We start from the raw sequence: 20,455 nt of genomic DNA on the forward strand, positions 1-20,455 counted from the left end.
TTTGGAAAGGTTGTTTCTAAAAGTGTTATCTTTGACCTACATCATGCCTGTCTAAATATTTAACATTGGCAGTCAAAACACACACAGTATACAGTAGCACACGTACATCTTGAAACAGGCCTTGCTTAAAACAAAGTGTAGATTTTGTATACTCAGATACTGAAAAGAAAAGGGGGTCCAGATGTCAGTCAATGTTATAGTAAATCTTGCTGTTTAGGATAAGTGCAAAATTAAATATTAAATACCTTGGGGTATTTTGAAAAATTCCTTTTGTCAAAAAAATTAAAGCACTTAATTGTTTATGAATGTCAATAGGGAACATATTTTTGTTGGGAATTTTCCTGTTGACATGCTTACTTTACAGTTTAGACGGAGTTCTTGGGATTTTATAGAGAGGTGCCTTCAGGGTCCAGCTTGTATCATTCTAGAAGAATTTGTGGTGACTGTCAGTATTATAAAGCTTCGTCTTGCCTACGAGGCTAAAAGATGGCTATCAGAAGAGTTCTAAATGCAATTGAGTTATCCAGTAATCTAATTTATCAAGTTTCCTTTACTTTCAATTGAATTATTCTGTTGGCTGTAAAAGCATAATCATCTTCAAATTTTAAAATATTATGTACCTTCAAAAGTGTTTTGTTGTCAATGAAAGTTCAGAAGAGAATGCTAATGATCTGGTGACATCTGAATATGCTGCTTTGTCACAGATTTAAAATCCTGACAAATCTCTGCAGGTTGCAGTTGATGACCGATTCTTCAACATGGTAGTTTTATATACATTCTAGGAAAGAAAATGTAACAGACCCTGTGCAGAGGTCCCTAAAGCCTTTGTTGTTCTGAAGTATTTACTGCTCAGTTCTCTGAAGAGATTAATAAGGAATTACTTTTGCAAGTGTCTGTTTAGTTTTAAATCCTTGCCGAATTTCAGATCAAATCCTCTTGAAACTCTTTCTTTAGAACTGTTTATTTACAGTTTTAAAAAATTCAGTCGTCGTTTTTTTGAAGTGGACCTAAGGTTTACCTCTTGCAATTAGCGATAATGGTTGCAGTTTAAGCTACAAGACCCTGGGTTTCTGTCATTTCAAAGAGTCCTGTGGTCCTGCTGGTGTATTCATGTACTCTTCAAATCCTTTAAAATTAACATTGCAGCCAAACTGAACATTTCTTACAAGGCTCTTGGGCACTTGCAATTTTCCTATCATTGTATGTGTGTGATTACCAGATGAGAATGAGGCTGGTATTGTGCATCATAAAAACACTGTTAGAAATAGCACGTGTAATTGGGTACCCACAAGGTTATTAGTTAGCTTTTCATGTAGCATCATAAACCATTGTCAGAAATAGCATGTGTATGTTATTGGGTACTGCAAAGATTGTTTTCTGTTAGCTTTTCTTGCCCTTTTGAATGTAGATTGGTACGTCTTTTCTGCACTTCAGAATGTAAGTGAATGAACTTGGGTCACGGCTACTATTTTCTGTTGTCTGTGAGTATGTAGCAGTTGCCAAATTGCCCCCAAAAAAGTGCTAAAGTAGTAATAGATCATGTGGATTCTAAATGAATCCATTCAGTTGTTATGTATTGAAAGTAAACAGACAGGAAAAAGACAAGTTTCTAGCACTGCATTTATCATATATATCACCAAATAGTCGTAATAATTAAGTCTAGCAATTGAAATGTTTTTAATCATTTATTTACAATGATTTTCTGAGAGCAGATTTCCCTTGTGACTCCATTAAAAAAGACCTCGAACTATCTTAATTTTGTCGCTGATCCATCATCTCTTGATCACTCAAATATATTTCCACAATATTGCGTGATGAAAAGTGTTTGTTGAAACTTATTTGACACTCAGAAATCTAATACACAGATTGGATCATTTAAACTAGTAGGGCTGGCACCATGAAGGAGTTAATATCTGACCAGGTTTGGGATGATAAACCCCAGCAATGACTCCTTGTCACATTACCAGATCCAGGTGTGATTTTTAACATTATAGGGGGGTTATAGGGTGGAGGTTGTATTGTTGTTTAATATGAGGGGGCATATTATACTTCCTTACACTGAAATCCTATTCTTGCTCTATGAAAGTGACCACAAACTTGGGGGTGCCATTCGTAAATTATAAACCTTTGTCATCATTGCTTGTTTCTTCATTGCTTGTTTTTTCATCATTGCCTATTTGTATCATAGCTTGATTCTCCATAGCTTGTTTTCATGAGTTTGTATACTCGGATCATTTTGATAAGTCATCAAGGATCTCAAGAAGACATACATAATGAATTGTGTTAAGGTCATCTGAAATGTATAATGTCTTAAGAGCTTGTCTAATGGTCATTCCCAAGAGTATTTGTCTAATTGTTTTGGTCATTTGAAGGGTCTATTATGATAAATCACCTGGAAAATTATGAAGACTCACACTAGAATGTGACAAAAAATGTGTCAGTGATATAGATTTATAATTTCTTTTCTCTTTATCTGTGCTGGATGTCATGTTGCTCAATAGATGAATAGTTCTTGTGTGCATATATTACTCCCATGTTTTGGCACAGGGATTAGTTTAATGGAGGATGTTTAACATTTGGTGAAGTCTTTGTTGATAGTGATCAAAGGACATAGTTTTGGCGACCAGTCTGCACTCACGTCTTCTTGAAATGGAGGTGTAACATCGGTTAAAAACATGTTTAAATCAATTAAAACTTTTAACTACATGTATGTATGTGTTAAACGTGTTGAGGATGGATGATTCACAATTCAAGTCTAATTGCTTTGTTATTCTTAGCATGGTGATGGTATTATACTCATTGTACTGTGATAACATGCCTGTATTTTTACAAGGTGTAAATTAATTCTGTTAGTTTACTGGGGGAGAAAATTCTGAGACAGACCACAGTTTCTACTTTTACAAAAGCCACTCTTTACCTATCAAATTAAATATTTGTTTAAATGTAGTGCTCATGCAAGGGAATTTACTTCATTTCTTGATTTTGTGTGTAGACCATTGACAATCCCACAGGTTTAAAATTTAGCTTTCCTGAGAAAACTTTCAGACTGAACACTTACTATTCAAGCAAATGGAAAAGGGTAATAGTATTCTTGTACAAGTAATGTCAAAAGGTGTCAGAAGGGCATTGATTTGCATAATGTACATGCTCTCCAGGTATTCAAGGCCTTTTTATATGCATCTGCATGTACACGAAGTTTAGGTCACTGAGAATTTGGGAGGAACATTTTAAACATCGGTGGCTAATTTGGACATAAAATTCAGTACAGGTATCCCAGCTGGCAGTTTTATGGTTGAGAACCCATCCAGTATTTCTTCTATAAAACCACAGTCAAAACTTCTATCTTCTAGTGCATTATATATTGATCAAATAAGAAAACAAAAATATTATCTGTGTTCAAATTTCAGGATATTGAATTTGGTTTACATAATCTGTACTTTTGATCAAGAGCATTTTTTGCTATACATGTATGTCTGTTTGCCAAGTGCAAGTACAGTACGTGTGTGTCTGTCTAAACAGGGTGAGAGTGTTTTGTTGATCTACCCCGATTTAATTTCTCTTAACAGTGCATGCTTGAATGCAGGCTGTAATATGGTCCCAGATTTATGAAGGGTATCCTGCAATAAAAGATAGGTGGCAGAGGACAGAATGGTGTTGACTGACTTTTTATGTACAAGATGTGTCAAAGAAAAAAATGTGATTTAATGTGTGGCAGAGACCTTGCTTTTTGATAGCAGTGTTCCATACTAGGATCACTTCAGCTATTGACCTAGCTTGTGCAAGTAAAATGAATATGATCAACTTGTTTATAGAGCATCTATCAAACCTGCACAGTAAATCATTTCTAGAGCCATACCATGAAGCTTTCCTTGTTTCCAATCTTTGTATTTCATTGATTATGTTAAATAGATAATTTCTGCAACTTAAACAAATGTGTAGATTTTGTTCAAGGAAAGGAAGTTCAAATGTAAAATGATTACATGTACATTGTGCTGCTTATTAAAAACAATAATTCTGATTGGTATCTTTACAGGTGTGTGTGTGTGTGTATATATATGTATATATATATATATATATATATATATATATATTGCCTGTTGGGTCAGACACAGATTAAACATGAACATGTACATTCACAATCTTATGTTACTGAGTTGTCTCTGAGTGAGTTCTAGTGAAACTCAGAAATGAAGGAAATTAAACTAAAGTTGTTTTACGTATTTCGGTGCACATGGATTTGTGTGTATAATCATCACTGGACACACAGGATTTATTCAGGAAATAATCCTGTGGGCGACAGTAACAAATACTCTGGACTGGTAGAAGTACCTGTTCTTGTTCACCGCTGTTCTATTGTATATGAATTACCCAAGTTTAATCATCCCCTCCAGAGTTGGTGACTTTAGTGTTACATAACCAAGAGGCTTGACCACAAATACCATAAACCTCCAAGTTACAAAAACAGATCGGAAAATTTCTCAACTGAAGTATCTTAGAGATCACCAATTCATGACAGAAGGCAAGCTCAGGCTTCTAGTCATTGCACTTTGAAGTCCATGAACAAGTTCCATGTCATGCAATTAACTTTTAAGATGTCACAGATACTTTTACTGTCATGTAGAGGAGAAATATCATGATATTTTCTCACATTGCCATTGCCTTATATTTGGAGGGAGTTATATACCCACACAGTTGGAATGAATTCAAAAGTCGTTTAAACTTCTGATAGCATCAAAAAACCTTCAGATCTTTTAACTAGTAGCTAGGCCTCAGTTACATAATATGGAAAATCAGTATTTAAATTTTGAAGATCATTTTTAAAAATTGTGTTTTGGAAATCTTTAATTTTTGGTATATGATGTACCTTTAAAAAAATTATTAACTATCTCAGCCTGAAGAGTATTTGTGTAAAACAAAACCCATTTAACTTTAAACTTTTCATGTTCCATGTTGACTAGCATGCATCTATATATTTCATAATTAACTCAAAATGGTTTAAAGTGCAGTTTGTGGAATTTGCTACTTTAAATGTATTCTTGATAAGAAATATTGTCTTTCTGCCAGGACCATAATTGTCAAACGATACACTTTGCTGGTTAAAGATGGTTTAATATCTCAGTATTCTTATTTCTCTGACATAAAAAGTAAAGTGTATGTTGTCCATAAAAGAAAAGTGATGATTGCTTATTGTTATGGATAGCTCATTTTGAGGGGCTCACTGACAGGTTGTTTGGCTGGAGCTTGCTGTTTCTCTTCAATGATTGGCGCAGCTATAGGTGGTTGTTAGCATTTGGTAATGAGCCACAGATCCTGTGATTTTGTTGTCTCTCCCTATAGCCATATTAAACACAAACCTGTAGCAAACTGTATACCAGGAGCCAAATTTTGCACTTCTATCGACTTCTTTTTCTTTGAAATAGTTCTTATCCATGAGTTTACTTATGAAAAGTTAAACTGTAGATATTCTGAGACTAGCTTTTTTCAAACAACATTTTCAAGAAAATGTTTGCTGTTTTCAATTACAAATCAATTTGAAGCATCAAAACCGGATTGATTGATTGCTGTTAATGAGACAAATCTCTGTTGCAGTGATGGGAGTAATTTGTTAATGTAGCAGACAGTAAACAGTGCCGATCACATTAAAGCTTATTCCCCCATGTTTTAAAGCTTCCCACATTTGTGATGGAGTTGTGTCTTCGAATCCCATATATAGTTAACTTTGTATTTAAAACCATGTATGTACTAATAAGGTTTAAAAGATTTTTAAGATGGCAAAGAAATTCATTTGAGACTGAGATTGAAGAAGACACAAGTAATATGTGAAGTTTTTATTGGCCATTTGCCATCCTTAATTTTGCACTGTATGAGATAATGAATGCTTTTTTGTCTTCTTTAAACATCCATTTGGCTGAAAAGCATTAATTGGGAACGGGAGTAAGAAACAAGAGTCCATGAAGAGTTGTTTCAATATTTAATGACTGAGACGACTAATGAACAAGCTGGAACAGATCCACTTACTGCTGAAAAGCTAGATAGTTCTCTGCTTCCCAAATGCTTCCTACTTAGAATTGAGTATTGTAAAATCTGCAAGATTGGTGTTATGTTCCACATTATGTCATTTTGTATATTCAGCTCAGAAAAAGGGGATCCAAATAGCTATTTGAATTCCTCTTATATATGTCAATCTCTTAATAAATGGATATCTGAAATAAATGGATATCTGAGACCTCAGTCGTTAAGGGTGCCAACTGATAGAATGGCATCAATAGTCTTGCTTTGCACTTAAGATGACGAAGTTCACCCACCATATTAGAAGGTTCAAAATTTTAGTTGGTAATACTGCATGAAATAATAAGGATTATACTAGTAAGTTTTGGGATGACAATGATTTTGCAAATAGCTGTCATCAAGATATGCATTTCATTTCATCTCGTTCATCTTGCGTGGTAGTGTTGTAAGATAAAAGATAATTTTCATAACATTCAATAATCAATAGATTTGTTGATTATTTGGAGACAGGTTCTGTATTTGATGAATTGATAATGTGAAGTTTACATGAAGCATTGTTTATATTAATGAGCTGAGTCTACTTCATCTTAGAATGGATAAGTGCTGTGCTGTTACCATAAGGTTTTCTAATTGTTAGCAAATCCCCAATTATAATCGGGTCAATTTGTCATCCTTAGACTAAATAAGCAAAGCACCGGTTGCTAAGGGCATAAATTTGGTTGCAGCTGATTTTCAGGAAAAGTCCCAAGAATCTTTTTTTTTCCATGGCATCATTTTCTTTGATTGATTCATTGACCAATTGATGATTCCACAGTGAAAGAAAGTAAACCTTTGATTATCCTGTTTCCAGTAGAGGTGGACTAGATGTGTAGGCCTGTGGTAGATGGACTTCTGATTAAGAGGACTATCTGGGATCAATACTTGTTACCCCTTAGCTCTCTGTGTGACCTGTTTGCCATGAATTTATGAATGAATAATGTGTGTGCCACATGATAATAATACTATGTTGGAGGGCTTGACCATGGTTATTATTACACATGTCAGATTGTATATTTGATTGCTTTAATAGATAATGTCAATTACTGTGGGCAAGTTGGGATGCCCATCCTTCAGATGCTAGTCAAGTAAAATTAGAATCACATCAGAGTTATGTGATCTGTGACTCGGAAAATTTCTACCCATTAACCTGTTATAGTACTGTATGATAATATAAGTGAATTTTAGATATACAATTGTGTGATTGATGTTGCTCGGGGAAATGAATTTGAAGGGAGAACATTGTATGTAGATCTATATTACTAATAAGCTTTAAGTTCATGCACAGATATTTTGGTAGTATACCTATGGTTTCCCCCTCAAAAGATCAAGTTTTTGAAATATGCATGCTTTGGGTGTAACGGAGTGGGATGATAATGATAGGTCGAAGTGTTCCACCTTCTTCCTGCCTTTAACACGTAGAGTAATTTGTGTTAATTGACTCTGTTAGTGATAGATGTGCTGCTTCTGTGGCTGAGTAATGTACCCATCTAACTGTTATATATAGAACAGCCCTAATGCTGCAGAACTGGCTCATCCTGCATGGCTACTGCAATATGTTATGATGTAAGACTTCTTGAAAACCAGTAATGTTGCAAATGATTCGGGTGTACAGGTTCAATGTTCTACGTGCCATTTCTACCATGGTATCACAGGACCTTAACACGCTTCATGAAAAGTATGCTGGCATGAAGCACTGCAGTTATACCCTCATGTTTTGAAAAATGAAATTTATATCTTAAATGAACTGTCACATTAGAAGGTCTCTCTCTCTCTCTCTCTCTCTCTCTCTCTCTCTCTCTCTCTCTCTCTAGCAAATTTAAAAATTTCTCTCTCAGGATTAGAGATTCATTATTCCAGCTCCGGTATGATATAGGGAGAGGGTAAATGATATACAGTATACAATTTGCATGTTAGTACTGTAGATTCCAAATAATACACAAGGAATTTATTTTCCCGTAATTTCGCGAGACTCACTCATGAAATAGAATTACTCGCTTTTAAATTTTCTGTTGATAAAATAATGTAAGATTCTTGATCAACAGATGACACGCAAATTCATGTTCACATGATTTGACGTACATGAGTATTTAAATTGCCATATTAAGTAACTCGCATAAAATAAGAAATCTGCAGCATCATCTGATGTAATGGCAAGAATGTACAATTTATTAGGGATGGGTATTGCCAAAAATTTTGTATTGCGATATATGACAAATTTTTTTTTCGTAATATGATAATATTGCAATATCTCTATTATTTTCATTACTGCTTTGGTGTTAATTAAAGCGCAACAAAAGAAAAAAAAACAAGCCAAATTCAGTTTTATTTTAAACATTTTGTATATAAAGTAGATATCTACATGTAACTGTAATAAAACAAATAAGAAAAAAATCAGATCAAATGATAATCAAATAACACACAACCTGTGACTAGAAAAGTGTAACGTTTTATCATGTTCAGACGTCATCTTGGTATTTTTTGTTACTTCCTGTAACAGTTAATTTAAAATCTAACGCATCAATATAATTTTTCTGAAATTAATATATATAAAATGGCCAAGAATACCGGTTTTTCTCTCTGCTGTATTGTGATACATATTGTGGGACGAATTATCACGATATATCGGTAAAATCTCACATCCCTACAATTTTAACGTAAAAGTTTTGTATTTCAAATGAGTTACTTTTGCTAAAGAATTTTCACATCATCATATAATGTGAATAGATTTGTAATTTGGTGTTATCAGTATATATTGACAAAGGACTATGTTTGTAAATTGTTTCAGAAATGGTTGGTATATCCCTCTGATGGTGTTTTGATGTTTTAAGTTTCTGAAATTGTCTTGGATGATGGACAAGTTTCTGTGGTTTATCTAAAACATCTTGTAGTAAGGAATAACTATCACCTGTCTGTGGAGATCTTCATCTCTCTTTAGATTTACCAAAACAGACAACTAGATAGTAATGCTTTCCAACTATACTGTCTGTGTCTCTCTACCCATTATGCATCTTTTATATCAGGTTTAGATATCCATATAAAAGGTCTTGTGTGTAACACCCAGCCATCTTGCAACGCCATTTTCTTTTATCATATGAACCACTGCCTCAAAGAGGGATTTGTGTGAGGAATAGCAGGAAAAGGTCAGGGGAATTCCATTGAGGTTTCAGCACGTGTCTAATGTCAAAATGAATTCAACCCACCTACAATGTCATATTGTGCTCACTCAGCATGGGTGACATTTATGGTTGATCATGAATTTGGCCTCCTTTGAGTTTCATGAGTGCTATCAACAGAGTCTTGTATCCCTGCAGTATGAAAACATAAATAAAGCACTACTGTTTTACTTTATCATGAAACAGTTGCAGGGAACTCCCATCAAATAGTTTCTCCTGTGTGTGTATAAGATTTCTGTTGAGTATGTTAACAGCAGTGTTTCATATCTTTTTAAGATGGTGGATCAATTGTAAAATCTTTGTTTGTGAAATAATAATTTTTCTGATATAGTTTACCATTAAAGCATGCGTGCTTTTCTGCATCGGTTTATATGCCTGTTATAGAAATGTCATTAGTAAGGTATGGTGGAGTGTGTGTCTCTCAGTCTATGCCTCTGTCTTGTTGGTCAAATAAAAGTAGAATGTGCTTCATAAGACTAGAATCACCAGACTTTGTATGCATTTCTGATGATTAGAGGAAGAAGACTATTGCTTTCAAGGTCAAACTTACAATTTTGTGGACACAAAACAGATAGAAAATATGAGTTACTAATAAGGCTAGGACCATTGGATTTGAGGTTATATTATGGTATAGTGCAGTATTTTTCTTTGTCTGTTCATCCATCAGCTGTAGGGAGGATGTAAGGCTAGGATAATCAAACCTGATATACTCATTGCACATAGTGAGAGGATGGTAAAACAGTATTTGGCAAGACTTAAGGTCATCAGGCTTGGTATACATGTTCCCCATGCCTTTGGTGCCAAGTATACTTTGAGAAGTTAGTAGTAATTTTGGCTCTTGGGTTATTCTTTATTACAGTGAAGTCGTTCTTCAATTCATTATTGAACAAAGTCATTTTTAAAAGAGCCAACTTTTTATTGACACTCCAATATCGGAGGAATTAATATCGGAGCCTAGTATACTTTCTGTATGTAATTTCCGTAAGGGAAGTGAAAACTAGCAGAACCCCCTTTTTACTGAGTATATTGGATGGGCGAATTTTGCAGTGTGAGCATTGCTATTGTTTACTATCAAAGGAATTATTTTTATTATGAAAACATATGTGACAAAGTATCTTCATTTTCATCTAGTGTTAAAGCACTCTGATTACATCCCTACTTGGAGGATTTTAATGGACAAAAAATGATATCCAAAAGACATTACATAGTTTGAAATTTCATCTTCAATTTCTGAAGTTAAAAAGAAATTGAAATGTACATGAATTGCAGGTTTAAATTCAATCACACAGGACTTAAATTTCTTTCTGAAGGAAATGTGTAATTGTGAGAAATATTCCTGGCCATGAAATTTGGGTTTCCGTTTTTGTATTTTTAAGTAAACTTTTTAAAATCTTTTTGTAATATAGCATTTACATTTTGCTTTTCTTAAGCCTGTTGAATAAACCTTTCCAAACTGAAGAATGACACAATTTAGAGGTTTTCAAAATTACACGATAGACTATCTTTTCAGCAACACATTCTTAAGAAAGAGAAAGAAGTGCATTTTGACTTGTTTTTTTAGTGTGCCATAGTGTAAAAACCTGAGATGAGGCTATTATGTTATATATTCAACCTGCATGACCACTCCTGCTGTATTTGTATTGCACACTTTTTGATAAGCCAAACAGAAATTTGTTTGGGAAAGGTGTCTAGAATGAATGATGCCAGACTGGAAATTCTGACTCAACTGAAGGAAGTTTTCATGGAGGGAAATTCGGATGAAGACCTGAATCACCTTGAAGAAATCCTCATCATCTGGATGCAACAAGACTCATCTTGGAAATTGTCAGTTTTTGGATTTTTTTCTAGTTTGTTGACGTTTGCTTCTGATGTAATATTTGCGGATCACAGAGTGCAAAATGCTCTTAAGAAGGTTCAAGTGGTACATCCAAATACTCTCTGCCAAAAGGAATGAAACTCTGATAATACATTGTCATCATTTTATCTTAATATGACAGAAAATAGGAGTAGATATATACTAAGATGTTTTACATACTTGAACATCATCGATGATGCTGTTTCCTGACTTTGATGTACAATTTTGATTACAGTTTGTAAAGTGATAAATGTTGACAGGTGCAAAGTCTAATCAGTTTTGTTGCATCACTGCCTCATACTGAAAGAATAGCAATGGGTAAGCCTATCAGTTCAATGCATGCACACAATATAAACATTGTTATTTCCAAGAAAACCATAAATCTGATTTAGTTGGTAAAAGATGTAGAACCTCTTTTTTTAAAAAGAAAGATGAAGAAATGGCCTGACAGCACTGTAGCAGCCCCATTCTATGCCTGACAGACAGGCACCTGTGAAAACATTAAAAGATCTTCATCTGTTCATCCTTGACTATCTGAAGCTGTGAACATCTGCAGCAGACCCCATGCTGTTTGGAAATTAAATATTAAGAAAATCTGATGCATTCTTTGACAAATACAAAATTACCTAAATTCTCAAAGATCTCTAACTTAAGGATTGAATTCCTGTATAGGATTGGTGGTATATCATATCTTAGATATATAATGTATCTTAAAGAAAAAATATTTTATATACAATTTGTTGCATTCCAGCAAATTCATGTAGCTAAGGGATTTGTTCGATAATGGAAAGAGCAACCCACTGGTAGATTTGATCTGTGCACATGGCCATAAGCATTTGAAGGATTATCAGGAAATTTAACTTAATTTGATAACTGTTGGCGTAATTGTAATAACTGATTTCTATTTGTAACAAATGCATGAAGGGGAGGGGGGAGGGCCTTTGTCAAAACAGAACATTCAGTTCAATTTGACAATCTGATAGTTTACATGTATTACTACTATTTCAAAATTGAATGTGGAAAGTGTTTGTTTTACAATGTCTCGATACATCTGGTAAGCATACAAGCCTGTAGAAGATGATTTTCAAAGGTGATAAATGCTGATAAAAATCAGGTACATGTTAACAGTTTGTCTGATAAGTAAGGTGTAGAAACTCTTCATTAAGACAAACACTTCACTTGTCAACATTTTGATGCCTGTTCAGCATTGATGGATTCTTTCCATCATTTCTGCAGTCAGAAATAGAATAACTGCCTCCTTCTGTCATTTCCCAATGCATTCCCCACCATGTCAGTATGTCTGTTATTCGATGCTGGAGAAGGTCAGAAGAGGAGTGAGTTTGCTCCCCTTCAATGAACTCTTTTTGTGCCCCACTTCCTGAATGTCAAGTAGTCATGGCTAATCTTTGACTAATAAATTATCACACAACTTTAGTATTTATAAATTTTGACATTGATTAAGAGAAATCAAACTTCATGAAATTCAAACTAGATAGTACTGTATCATTTGTCCTGTTATGAATTCACTATCTAATCAAGAGGTATATAATGTTATATTGAGGAAGGGATGAAGATACGAATTTTAACACTTTATCAAACTTTAGTGATGTTAGGCACCTGATAATGTTTATCAAGGGCCATTTGAAACATTTGGCTGTCAAATGCTTCATTATATCACTCCAGAATTTGATAGACAAGAAAGTGGATGATGAAAAACAACATTCTATGTTCAGATAAGAGAATTGTAAGTGACTTTCTAATTGTGAAATATTTGCGAGATATTTGTGAGAACTCCATACTGACCCAGATTTTGTAGGCTGAACTGGTGGTCCTGATGATAAACTGGTGTATGATGGAAGAGTTATCTCCTATTTACGAGCTGGATGGCGATGATGTTCATTAGGAAGTAAATATAACCATGCCCAGAGATTTCCCATTATCTACTTCCAATAATTAGCAATAACAAGCCATTCTAAGGAAATTACACAGTTAGTTACTGTGTTTTAAACCATTTTTGCATGACAAACCAATTGTATCAAGTTACACACCCTGGGTAAAAATTATTTTTAAAAAATCTCTTATGTCATGATATAGCTGATGTGTCTTGTAAATTTAGAAGAACTTTCTTGTGATTTTCTTTATAGAAAATAAGTTCTTCAAGTGAGATTAATTATGTGTTCCACTATCATCACTCATTATGTATTAATTAGTATCTAAAGATATTCTTGCATGAAGATTGGATTATAACTGCTTTTTATGTTGAAGGAAGTCCTATAGGTATGACAAAATCTGTTATGTTGAATAATTAAAAAAAAGTCTTCAGATAGCTCATAATACATGGTCACAATCAGAGTTTTCCCCAAGGTCACGTGACAGTGACCTCCAATTAAAGACTCATAGAAATGGTATAAATTTTCTATCTGTGTGAAGCTTGCAGCTGGTCCCCCTATCATAAATTGTTGCTCTTCCTGATCATTAGTGGATAAAAAAAAAAGAGAGAACCTGTATAAATTCTCATCACGTCCAACATCAGCCATTACCAAGGGAGGGAATTGAATATCATATTTTTCTATCAAGTCTCCTCTTAATCAGTGAAGAGTTCTTCATGTATGATTTTATCTACAGAGGAAAGTTGGAAAGATATGAGACATCAATTTTTGGGTATGTCCCGATTTAATGTGATAACCTACTTTAATCCGTCTGCTAGAAAGAGGAGGCAAAAAAACGGTGTATTTGCAATCAAGCTTTGCCCAGCAAGATTTGACATTTATCTTTCCTTTACTAAACATTTCTTCTTGGAAGCTTCCCAATTTCAATTTCCCTATCATTTTAATGGTCAAAAACTGCATTAAGACACACCCTGATCTTATTTCATTTCTGAAAGTGCAATACATGAATGCCTGCAACTGCTTGCATGAAGATAAGCTAGCTGTTTTTCCAGAATTTTATCATTTTTTATGAAGAAAAAAATGCAGGTATTTAAGTGACAAGAGGAGTCTGGCATGGTCAGAGTAAATAACTGTAATAGAGATAGATTTTGTTGAGGATTGTTTTTAATTGAGATTTTAACTTAAGCTTCCAGAATATTTGTGACTTGTGGAAAACAATTTGACTAGATTGGATTGTTTGGGTTTGATTTGTAGGTTGGGTAAATCAATTTTTATGGTATCAGTACACAAATTACAGCAGGCTCTTGAAGCATTAGGGGGCTATAAAAGAGTCGTTCAGCCTCTGTAAATCTAGCTACCCAGAAAACATAAAGTTTCTTTCACACTCCATCCTGCTTCTTCAGAAGAGTGCAGATCTCTGTATTTCACAGTCAGCTCTATTCTCGGTTTTCCTTGGTACCCTTATGTGCAATTCCATTTTTATATGAATGAATAAAGGGATTGACAGAGTTTGAGTTGGATGTCTTCTATGAATGGAAACAGTAAAGTCACAGTTTTGATTAACTAACTCCTCCAATGGATGGAAGATAATCGAATTAGTTGCCATTACATTACAGACATCACAAAAACAGCAGGGGAAGTACTCTTAAGAAAAGGAAATATCTCTGGAACAAAAAATTTAATTTATTATCTTTGTCATGTATTTTGAGTCCATTTAACCCTGTTCTGAAATGTATGAAGGATGAGATGCTCTGTAGAGATGAGATTATTTCTCTTCCCATGATATTGACATATTGACAAAATACCACGCTCATGTAAGGAAAACAAGATTCATAGGGGGAGATTTCTTATCTAGAGTTCATATCGAATAAATTCATTGCTTGTGAATGTTTTGTAACAATATTAAATATCATAATATGATTTTGAATGGGCATGCTAGAATAAAAGAAAATCATGATTACTTGTAGTAGTGATGCTGATCTCAGTTTTTCTTTGTTCTTGGTGTGTGATATTTTTAATTGAATATCAAAGGTTTGTATTACTTTGTTTTACAGACCTCAGTTAAACACTTGTAATGTTTAAAGAGTGCAACTTTTGATAAACAAAACATATGTGTTAGTAAAGAATTCAAACATTGACAATTAAATACAATGCCTAATGTAGCATAAATATCAGATCAGGAGTGGGTTGAGACTGATGACGCAGGACTTGGGGAAGCTACTGTTTGTTTAATTAGTTGTGGCTTTTAATGAATTGCGTTGTTTCTGAACCTAAATATAAACAGGTTGGAAGTTCAGTTCAGAAGAAAACAATTTAATCACTAATTAAATGTTAATTATGAATGATTTTTTTAAAAAAAAAATCAAAATCTTTTTTTTCTACACAAATATCATAGCATAATGATATTCATGGGCATCAAATTTTGTGGATTAGAAAAAATTACAATTTTTGTTGATACATAATTTTGCATTCAGTTAGTATAGTACAGTTAGAACTAAACTTCCTGCTATACATATACTGTATTCAGTTAGTGTCATATATATATATCTCGATTCTCTGTAATATGAATGATATGCAAAGTTGTCCTATCCATGTTTTTCATGATAATTTCAGAGGTCTGTCGGGGATCATCAGAAGGTCTAAGTGCGAGTGGAACAAGTGATGAAGCTCGATACCGGAAACTAAAACAACGCTATGGAAACTGTACATACGTAGACGGAAACTTAGAAATAAAGTTTTTAGAGCAGCCAAATATTACATATGATTTAAGTTTTTTATCAAATATTGAGGAAGTGAGTGGATATGTTTTAATTGCTTCTGTGACAGCAGAGTATGTACCACTGACAAATTTGAAAATCATTAGAGGGAACGAGTTGTTTAATTTCAAGAACAACAGCTACAGTTTATTTGTGGCCCTTAATCATCAAGAAACAGGTGTACGAGGGAAAATTGGACTGAAGGAACTGTGGTTTACCAATTTATCAGGTATATTGAATGTCAAACAATGTCTTAAATGTAGATTATCTGATACCTTTTTGTTTAAAATGTAAATGAAATAATAAAATATGTTCCAGTAGTTTAGTTATAGCTAAGGGGATGGTGAGGAGATGAATGTCTGTGTCATCATTGTAAATTTTATCCGGTTTTGGTGATATGTTTATCACATTATGCAATTATAACAGATCTGTATATTTTACCTTTTTTTTTCCAGAGATAACAAGAGGAGATATCTATTTTCATAATAATGATCTTCTGTGTTTCCATGACACCATTTTGTGGAAGGATATAAAATTTAACCCTAATTACAAAGTTAACTTCAAGACTACAAATAATACAGATGACCAATATAGCAAAAACTGTAAGTAAATTCAGTACTGGAAAAATGGCTATTTTCATAAGGTTTTAATTTCTGCTGTTTTCATAGTATGCACATATATCATGAATCTAAATCCTCACTGAATAGAAATTGAACCATTGATATATTGACTTAATAACAACTCCATGTCTAACGGTAAAACTATTCCTCCAAGAAAACAAAGTCATTTTACAATATTCATGAACACAAATATGAGCTTTGCCAAAAAAAATTTATCACTAGTATTTTTTTTTCTCTCACTTTATGATGGAATTCAATATCATTAACATGTTACAACATACTATATCTTATATATATATATATTAAACAACAGCGCTGTGACTTCGGAATCAGATAATTTTCCTTTTCATAGGTCCTCCATGTCATCCGCAATGTCTCCAAGAAAAGACAAAGAATTTCCACTGCTGGGGAAAAGGACCAGATAAGTGTCAGAAGTGTGAGTACTCCTAGAACAATGTTTGCCAAACAGCGCAGAAACAAGAAATTTATTTGGGCAGTTGTCTCTGTAAACTAGTCACAGTTATGTGATGTTTCATAAAAAGATAGAACTTTTGAAGGCATTATTGAAAATGTTTAAACATCAGTCATCTTAACAGGATTTTATCAGTAAATCTCAAAACATGTCACAAATAAAAGTTGAGTTTAAAGTAGCAAGTGGTACCTTAGTATACAGGCCAAACTGAGACTTCAGAATGTACATTCACTCTTATTGCTGAAGCTAATTAATCTTACTATAAATCTACGATATACAGAAGTTAAAAATGACACTTCCATTATTATCTTGTTCGGTTTGTCCGTATTGTAGTTATCCGAGAGCTGTGTCATCCAAGTTGCGATACTGGATGTTTTGGAAGTGGGATAAATGAATGCTGTCATGCTCAATGTGCTGGAGGTTGTAATGCTGCCAGGAGCACAGATTGTGTGGTATGTCACTCGGGAGATCAGGCTTCATCCAATTCTCAAATTAATATATCAGTAACTCTATTTCTGAGCAAAATTAGTTTCCGGTGCAATGTAACTTCAAAATTATGATCCAATACATATTAGTAAATTATGCATTAGAGTCCTTCAGAATGGAAAAGAAAGTGAAAAGAAATGTTTGTATTAAAATCCTGTCCTTGGTTTATGACCAGATATACAAAGTTTTGATAAGAGGAATTCATCATTTGATGTTGGAAGCTAGACATTGGATTCGGTAATACGATATGAAAAATGTTCTATTCTCCTAGTAATAATTTTACCCTTAGATGATTGTGATTTTCAGGCTTGCAAAAACTTCTACAATGAAGGGATGTGTGTCAATGAGTGTCCGAAGCCCAAGATATACAATAGAGTTACTATGCTCCTAGAGAACAACCCTGATGGGAAATATGCATACAAGTCTCTGTGTGTTAAGGAATGTCCAGGTACATGATATGAAGAGATGGGTATTTTATGCATCGAGTGACATATGAATTGTCAGTAATAACCACCGAGTGTCTTTATATAAAGTCTAGTACCGAGTCCTTGTGAAATAGTGAATATGTCAATCCTGGGGCACTTGGCTATTCTTAATACCAACATTGTTGTTTTTATAGATTATATGTTGAAGGATGAACAAAATGCCTTATGTGTTAGGATGTGTCCAGCTAATTTTTACCCAGAAAACAACACTTGTGTGCCGTGTCATGGACCTTGTCCAAAGTGTGAGTATAACATCATATCTTTTCAACCTGTCTGTACACACTGTGATTTAAATTGATACATTCACTCTATTTGATGATTGAATTGATTGTTGCTGGGAGTTGCTGTAGACCTAAGTTTTCAATATTTCATGCTGTAAGTCATCAAAAACTTTAAACAATGAGGATGAACAAATGTAACTCTAGATTCAGATGGGCAGTGTCCCTTTTCATTATCTAAGGATGGATCCTATGTATTTTGATCTAATCTTGGGGTTAAAGATCAAGGTCACAGGTAGACCATAAGAAATTGTATGTTCAGAAACCATTTAAACTTGAGCATTGAAACTTCAGATATAGGTACATTTATTGGTATATAAGTATTTAGCATTCAGAATTTGTGTACTGTTTATCATATGCCATGATGTGTTTTCATAACAGCTAATTTCAGCCAGCCCAGTAAAATTGATTTTAAAGTAATTTTATAGTTCGTAATGTTTCGTTAGTTTTAAATAATTTGTATGCAACATTAATGATCTTCTTTATTCATGTAAAACATCTAAATCAATAAAAGTGTACCAGTCTAAGATCTATGAACCATTGGGATGCTCTTTAAAAGCGATTTTTTTCATCTTCTGATGCAATTTTTCAAAACATAGCCCTTAGATGGGTCATTTTAGTATATTGGGTGAGGTTAGTGAGCTATCAAAAAAAGAAAATCAACATTATTACCAAAAATTACGGTGCTTGAAATATACTTTAGATACCCTTCACAGAAGTATATCACAAGTATACTTGACTTATACCTGACATATATTTCAAAATATAAATACATTTGAAAATCAAATTCAGTAAAATTATTTTTTATGAAATAATTGGAGACTATGTATATATATAGTATTACTAGGTTAGAATATCTTGCCACTAAGAGATCTACGATTATTTCAATTTTTGGTGTGTTTTTTTTTAAAGGAAAATAGTTTATGATTGTATTGTGTTTTTTTCCACTTTAAGAGATATAATATCATATGAAAATATTGATAGCACAAAGGGTTATTTTTCACCCCCCACCCCTAATTTTCAGTTAATAAATATTCACAATGCAAGAGAATTCACTGTGCATGCATACAGCAATTGTTGTCCAATAATATCTGAAAACGCATTACAAGATTGTACAGTAAAGCATGTACATAACAAACTCAATTATAACAAGTTCATACTTATTACAAGGTCATACATGTAGTTATTCCTCTATGAGAGGAAAATAACGAAAATTGTATTAAATATAATGAAATTTGGTTATAATGGACTGTTTTTCACTGACTTTAGAGGTTCACTATAACTGTTTTTCTGTAATCAAACTTAAGTGGTTAGCCCCTATTAATTAGGAGAAAGAGAAGATGTTGTATTAATATGTTTGCTGAATTTCTTGCCAGGGTGTCGTGGACTTAAAGCTGATGATTTTTTGTCCAGCCAGAACATTGATAAGTTTCAAAACTGCACTGTCATTGATGGGAATCTGAAAATTGTACAGACAACATTTGAAGGGTAAGTAGAAGAGCTAAATGTAAACGTACCTCGAATGATATAATAGAAGATTTTATGAAAAAAGTCAATTTAATTTGTTTATACTGACATGTGACTGGTGAGTATTAACATCATGTTTCCCTGGCCCTTTGCTTTCATGCCCCTGCTGCTATGTCCCCCCCCCCCCCTTTTTTTTTCAGAGAAGAGGGGTAATTACTTGGCAGTCAGTAAACAATAGATATTTTGACTGAGAACTGGAAAACCCCTTTGCCTGATAGTTATTGACCTTCATAGGCAGCTTGGTCATGGACTAGCAGATGACCCTGTTGAATTTTCAGGTCAAAAGGGGCATGTCTTTCTATTATGAAAGGATATTAATTGGGACATAGTTGTGCCCTTGTTCATATCAATTGATATAATTGTTTATTCAGTATATGATGAAAAAGGACAACTGAAACTGGCAGTAGATATAGGTAATGCGGTATTGAGAAAATGCAAGATATAAAAAAACTAAATAAGATTATGAAAAGATCATGTATGTATATTTTGATAAAAATGTGTTTTACACTATATTGATTTAATGTTTCTAGGGATACGTACAGAAAACTTATTGGTCTTACACGGGAACAGTTGGAAGCCCTGAAGACAGTAAAGGAGATAACGGGTTACCTGATGGTTCAGGGAGGCAACAGCCAGGAAATGCCTGATCTCTCCTTTCTCTCAAACCTCCAAATCATTCATGGCCGTGAACTGGATATGTAAGTTCCACTACTTTTGAAAATCTTCACTTCTTGGTAGATTTTGCTACCCTATTATTGTTTTCTCTCAGATTTCATAATACATGTGTATCATACCTTCCAGAAGCATTATTTCATGCTATTGATTATGCATTTATGTTCTTAATGTACCGATAACTTGTTCTTTCA

The 20,455-nt window shown here is 33.7% G+C and overlaps 1 protein-coding gene across 5 annotated transcripts in view; it reads left to right on the top strand.

The window, feature by feature from the left end:
* The window catches only part of LOC125678912 (epidermal growth factor receptor-like), a 57,016-nt gene that overhangs the window by 15,525 nt on the left and 21,036 nt on the right, over positions 1-20,455 (top strand). For 4 of the 5 annotated variants that reach the window (XM_048917715.2, XM_056157222.1, XM_048917714.2 and 1 more), the window contains exons 2-9: positions 15,579-15,950; positions 16,177-16,323; positions 16,694-16,777; positions 17,147-17,265; positions 17,606-17,747; positions 17,919-18,026; positions 19,439-19,550; positions 20,120-20,287. In XM_048917715.2, the coding sequence (XP_048773672.2) occupies positions 15,579-15,950; positions 16,177-16,323; positions 16,694-16,777; positions 17,147-17,265; positions 17,606-17,747; positions 17,919-18,026; positions 19,439-19,550; positions 20,120-20,287 (1,252 nt within the window). Of the gene's footprint in view, positions 1-11,255; positions 11,395-15,578; positions 15,951-16,176; positions 16,324-16,693; positions 16,778-17,146; positions 17,266-17,605; positions 17,748-17,918; positions 18,027-19,438; positions 19,551-20,119; positions 20,288-20,455 lie in introns of those variants that run through there. The other variant, XM_048917717.2, reaches the window with a different exon arrangement.

Source organism: Ostrea edulis, chromosome 2, assembly GCF_947568905.1.
Source record: "Ostrea edulis chromosome 2, xbOstEdul1.1, whole genome shotgun sequence".
Lineage (NCBI taxonomy): Eukaryota > Metazoa > Mollusca > Bivalvia > Ostreida > Ostreidae > Ostrea > Ostrea edulis.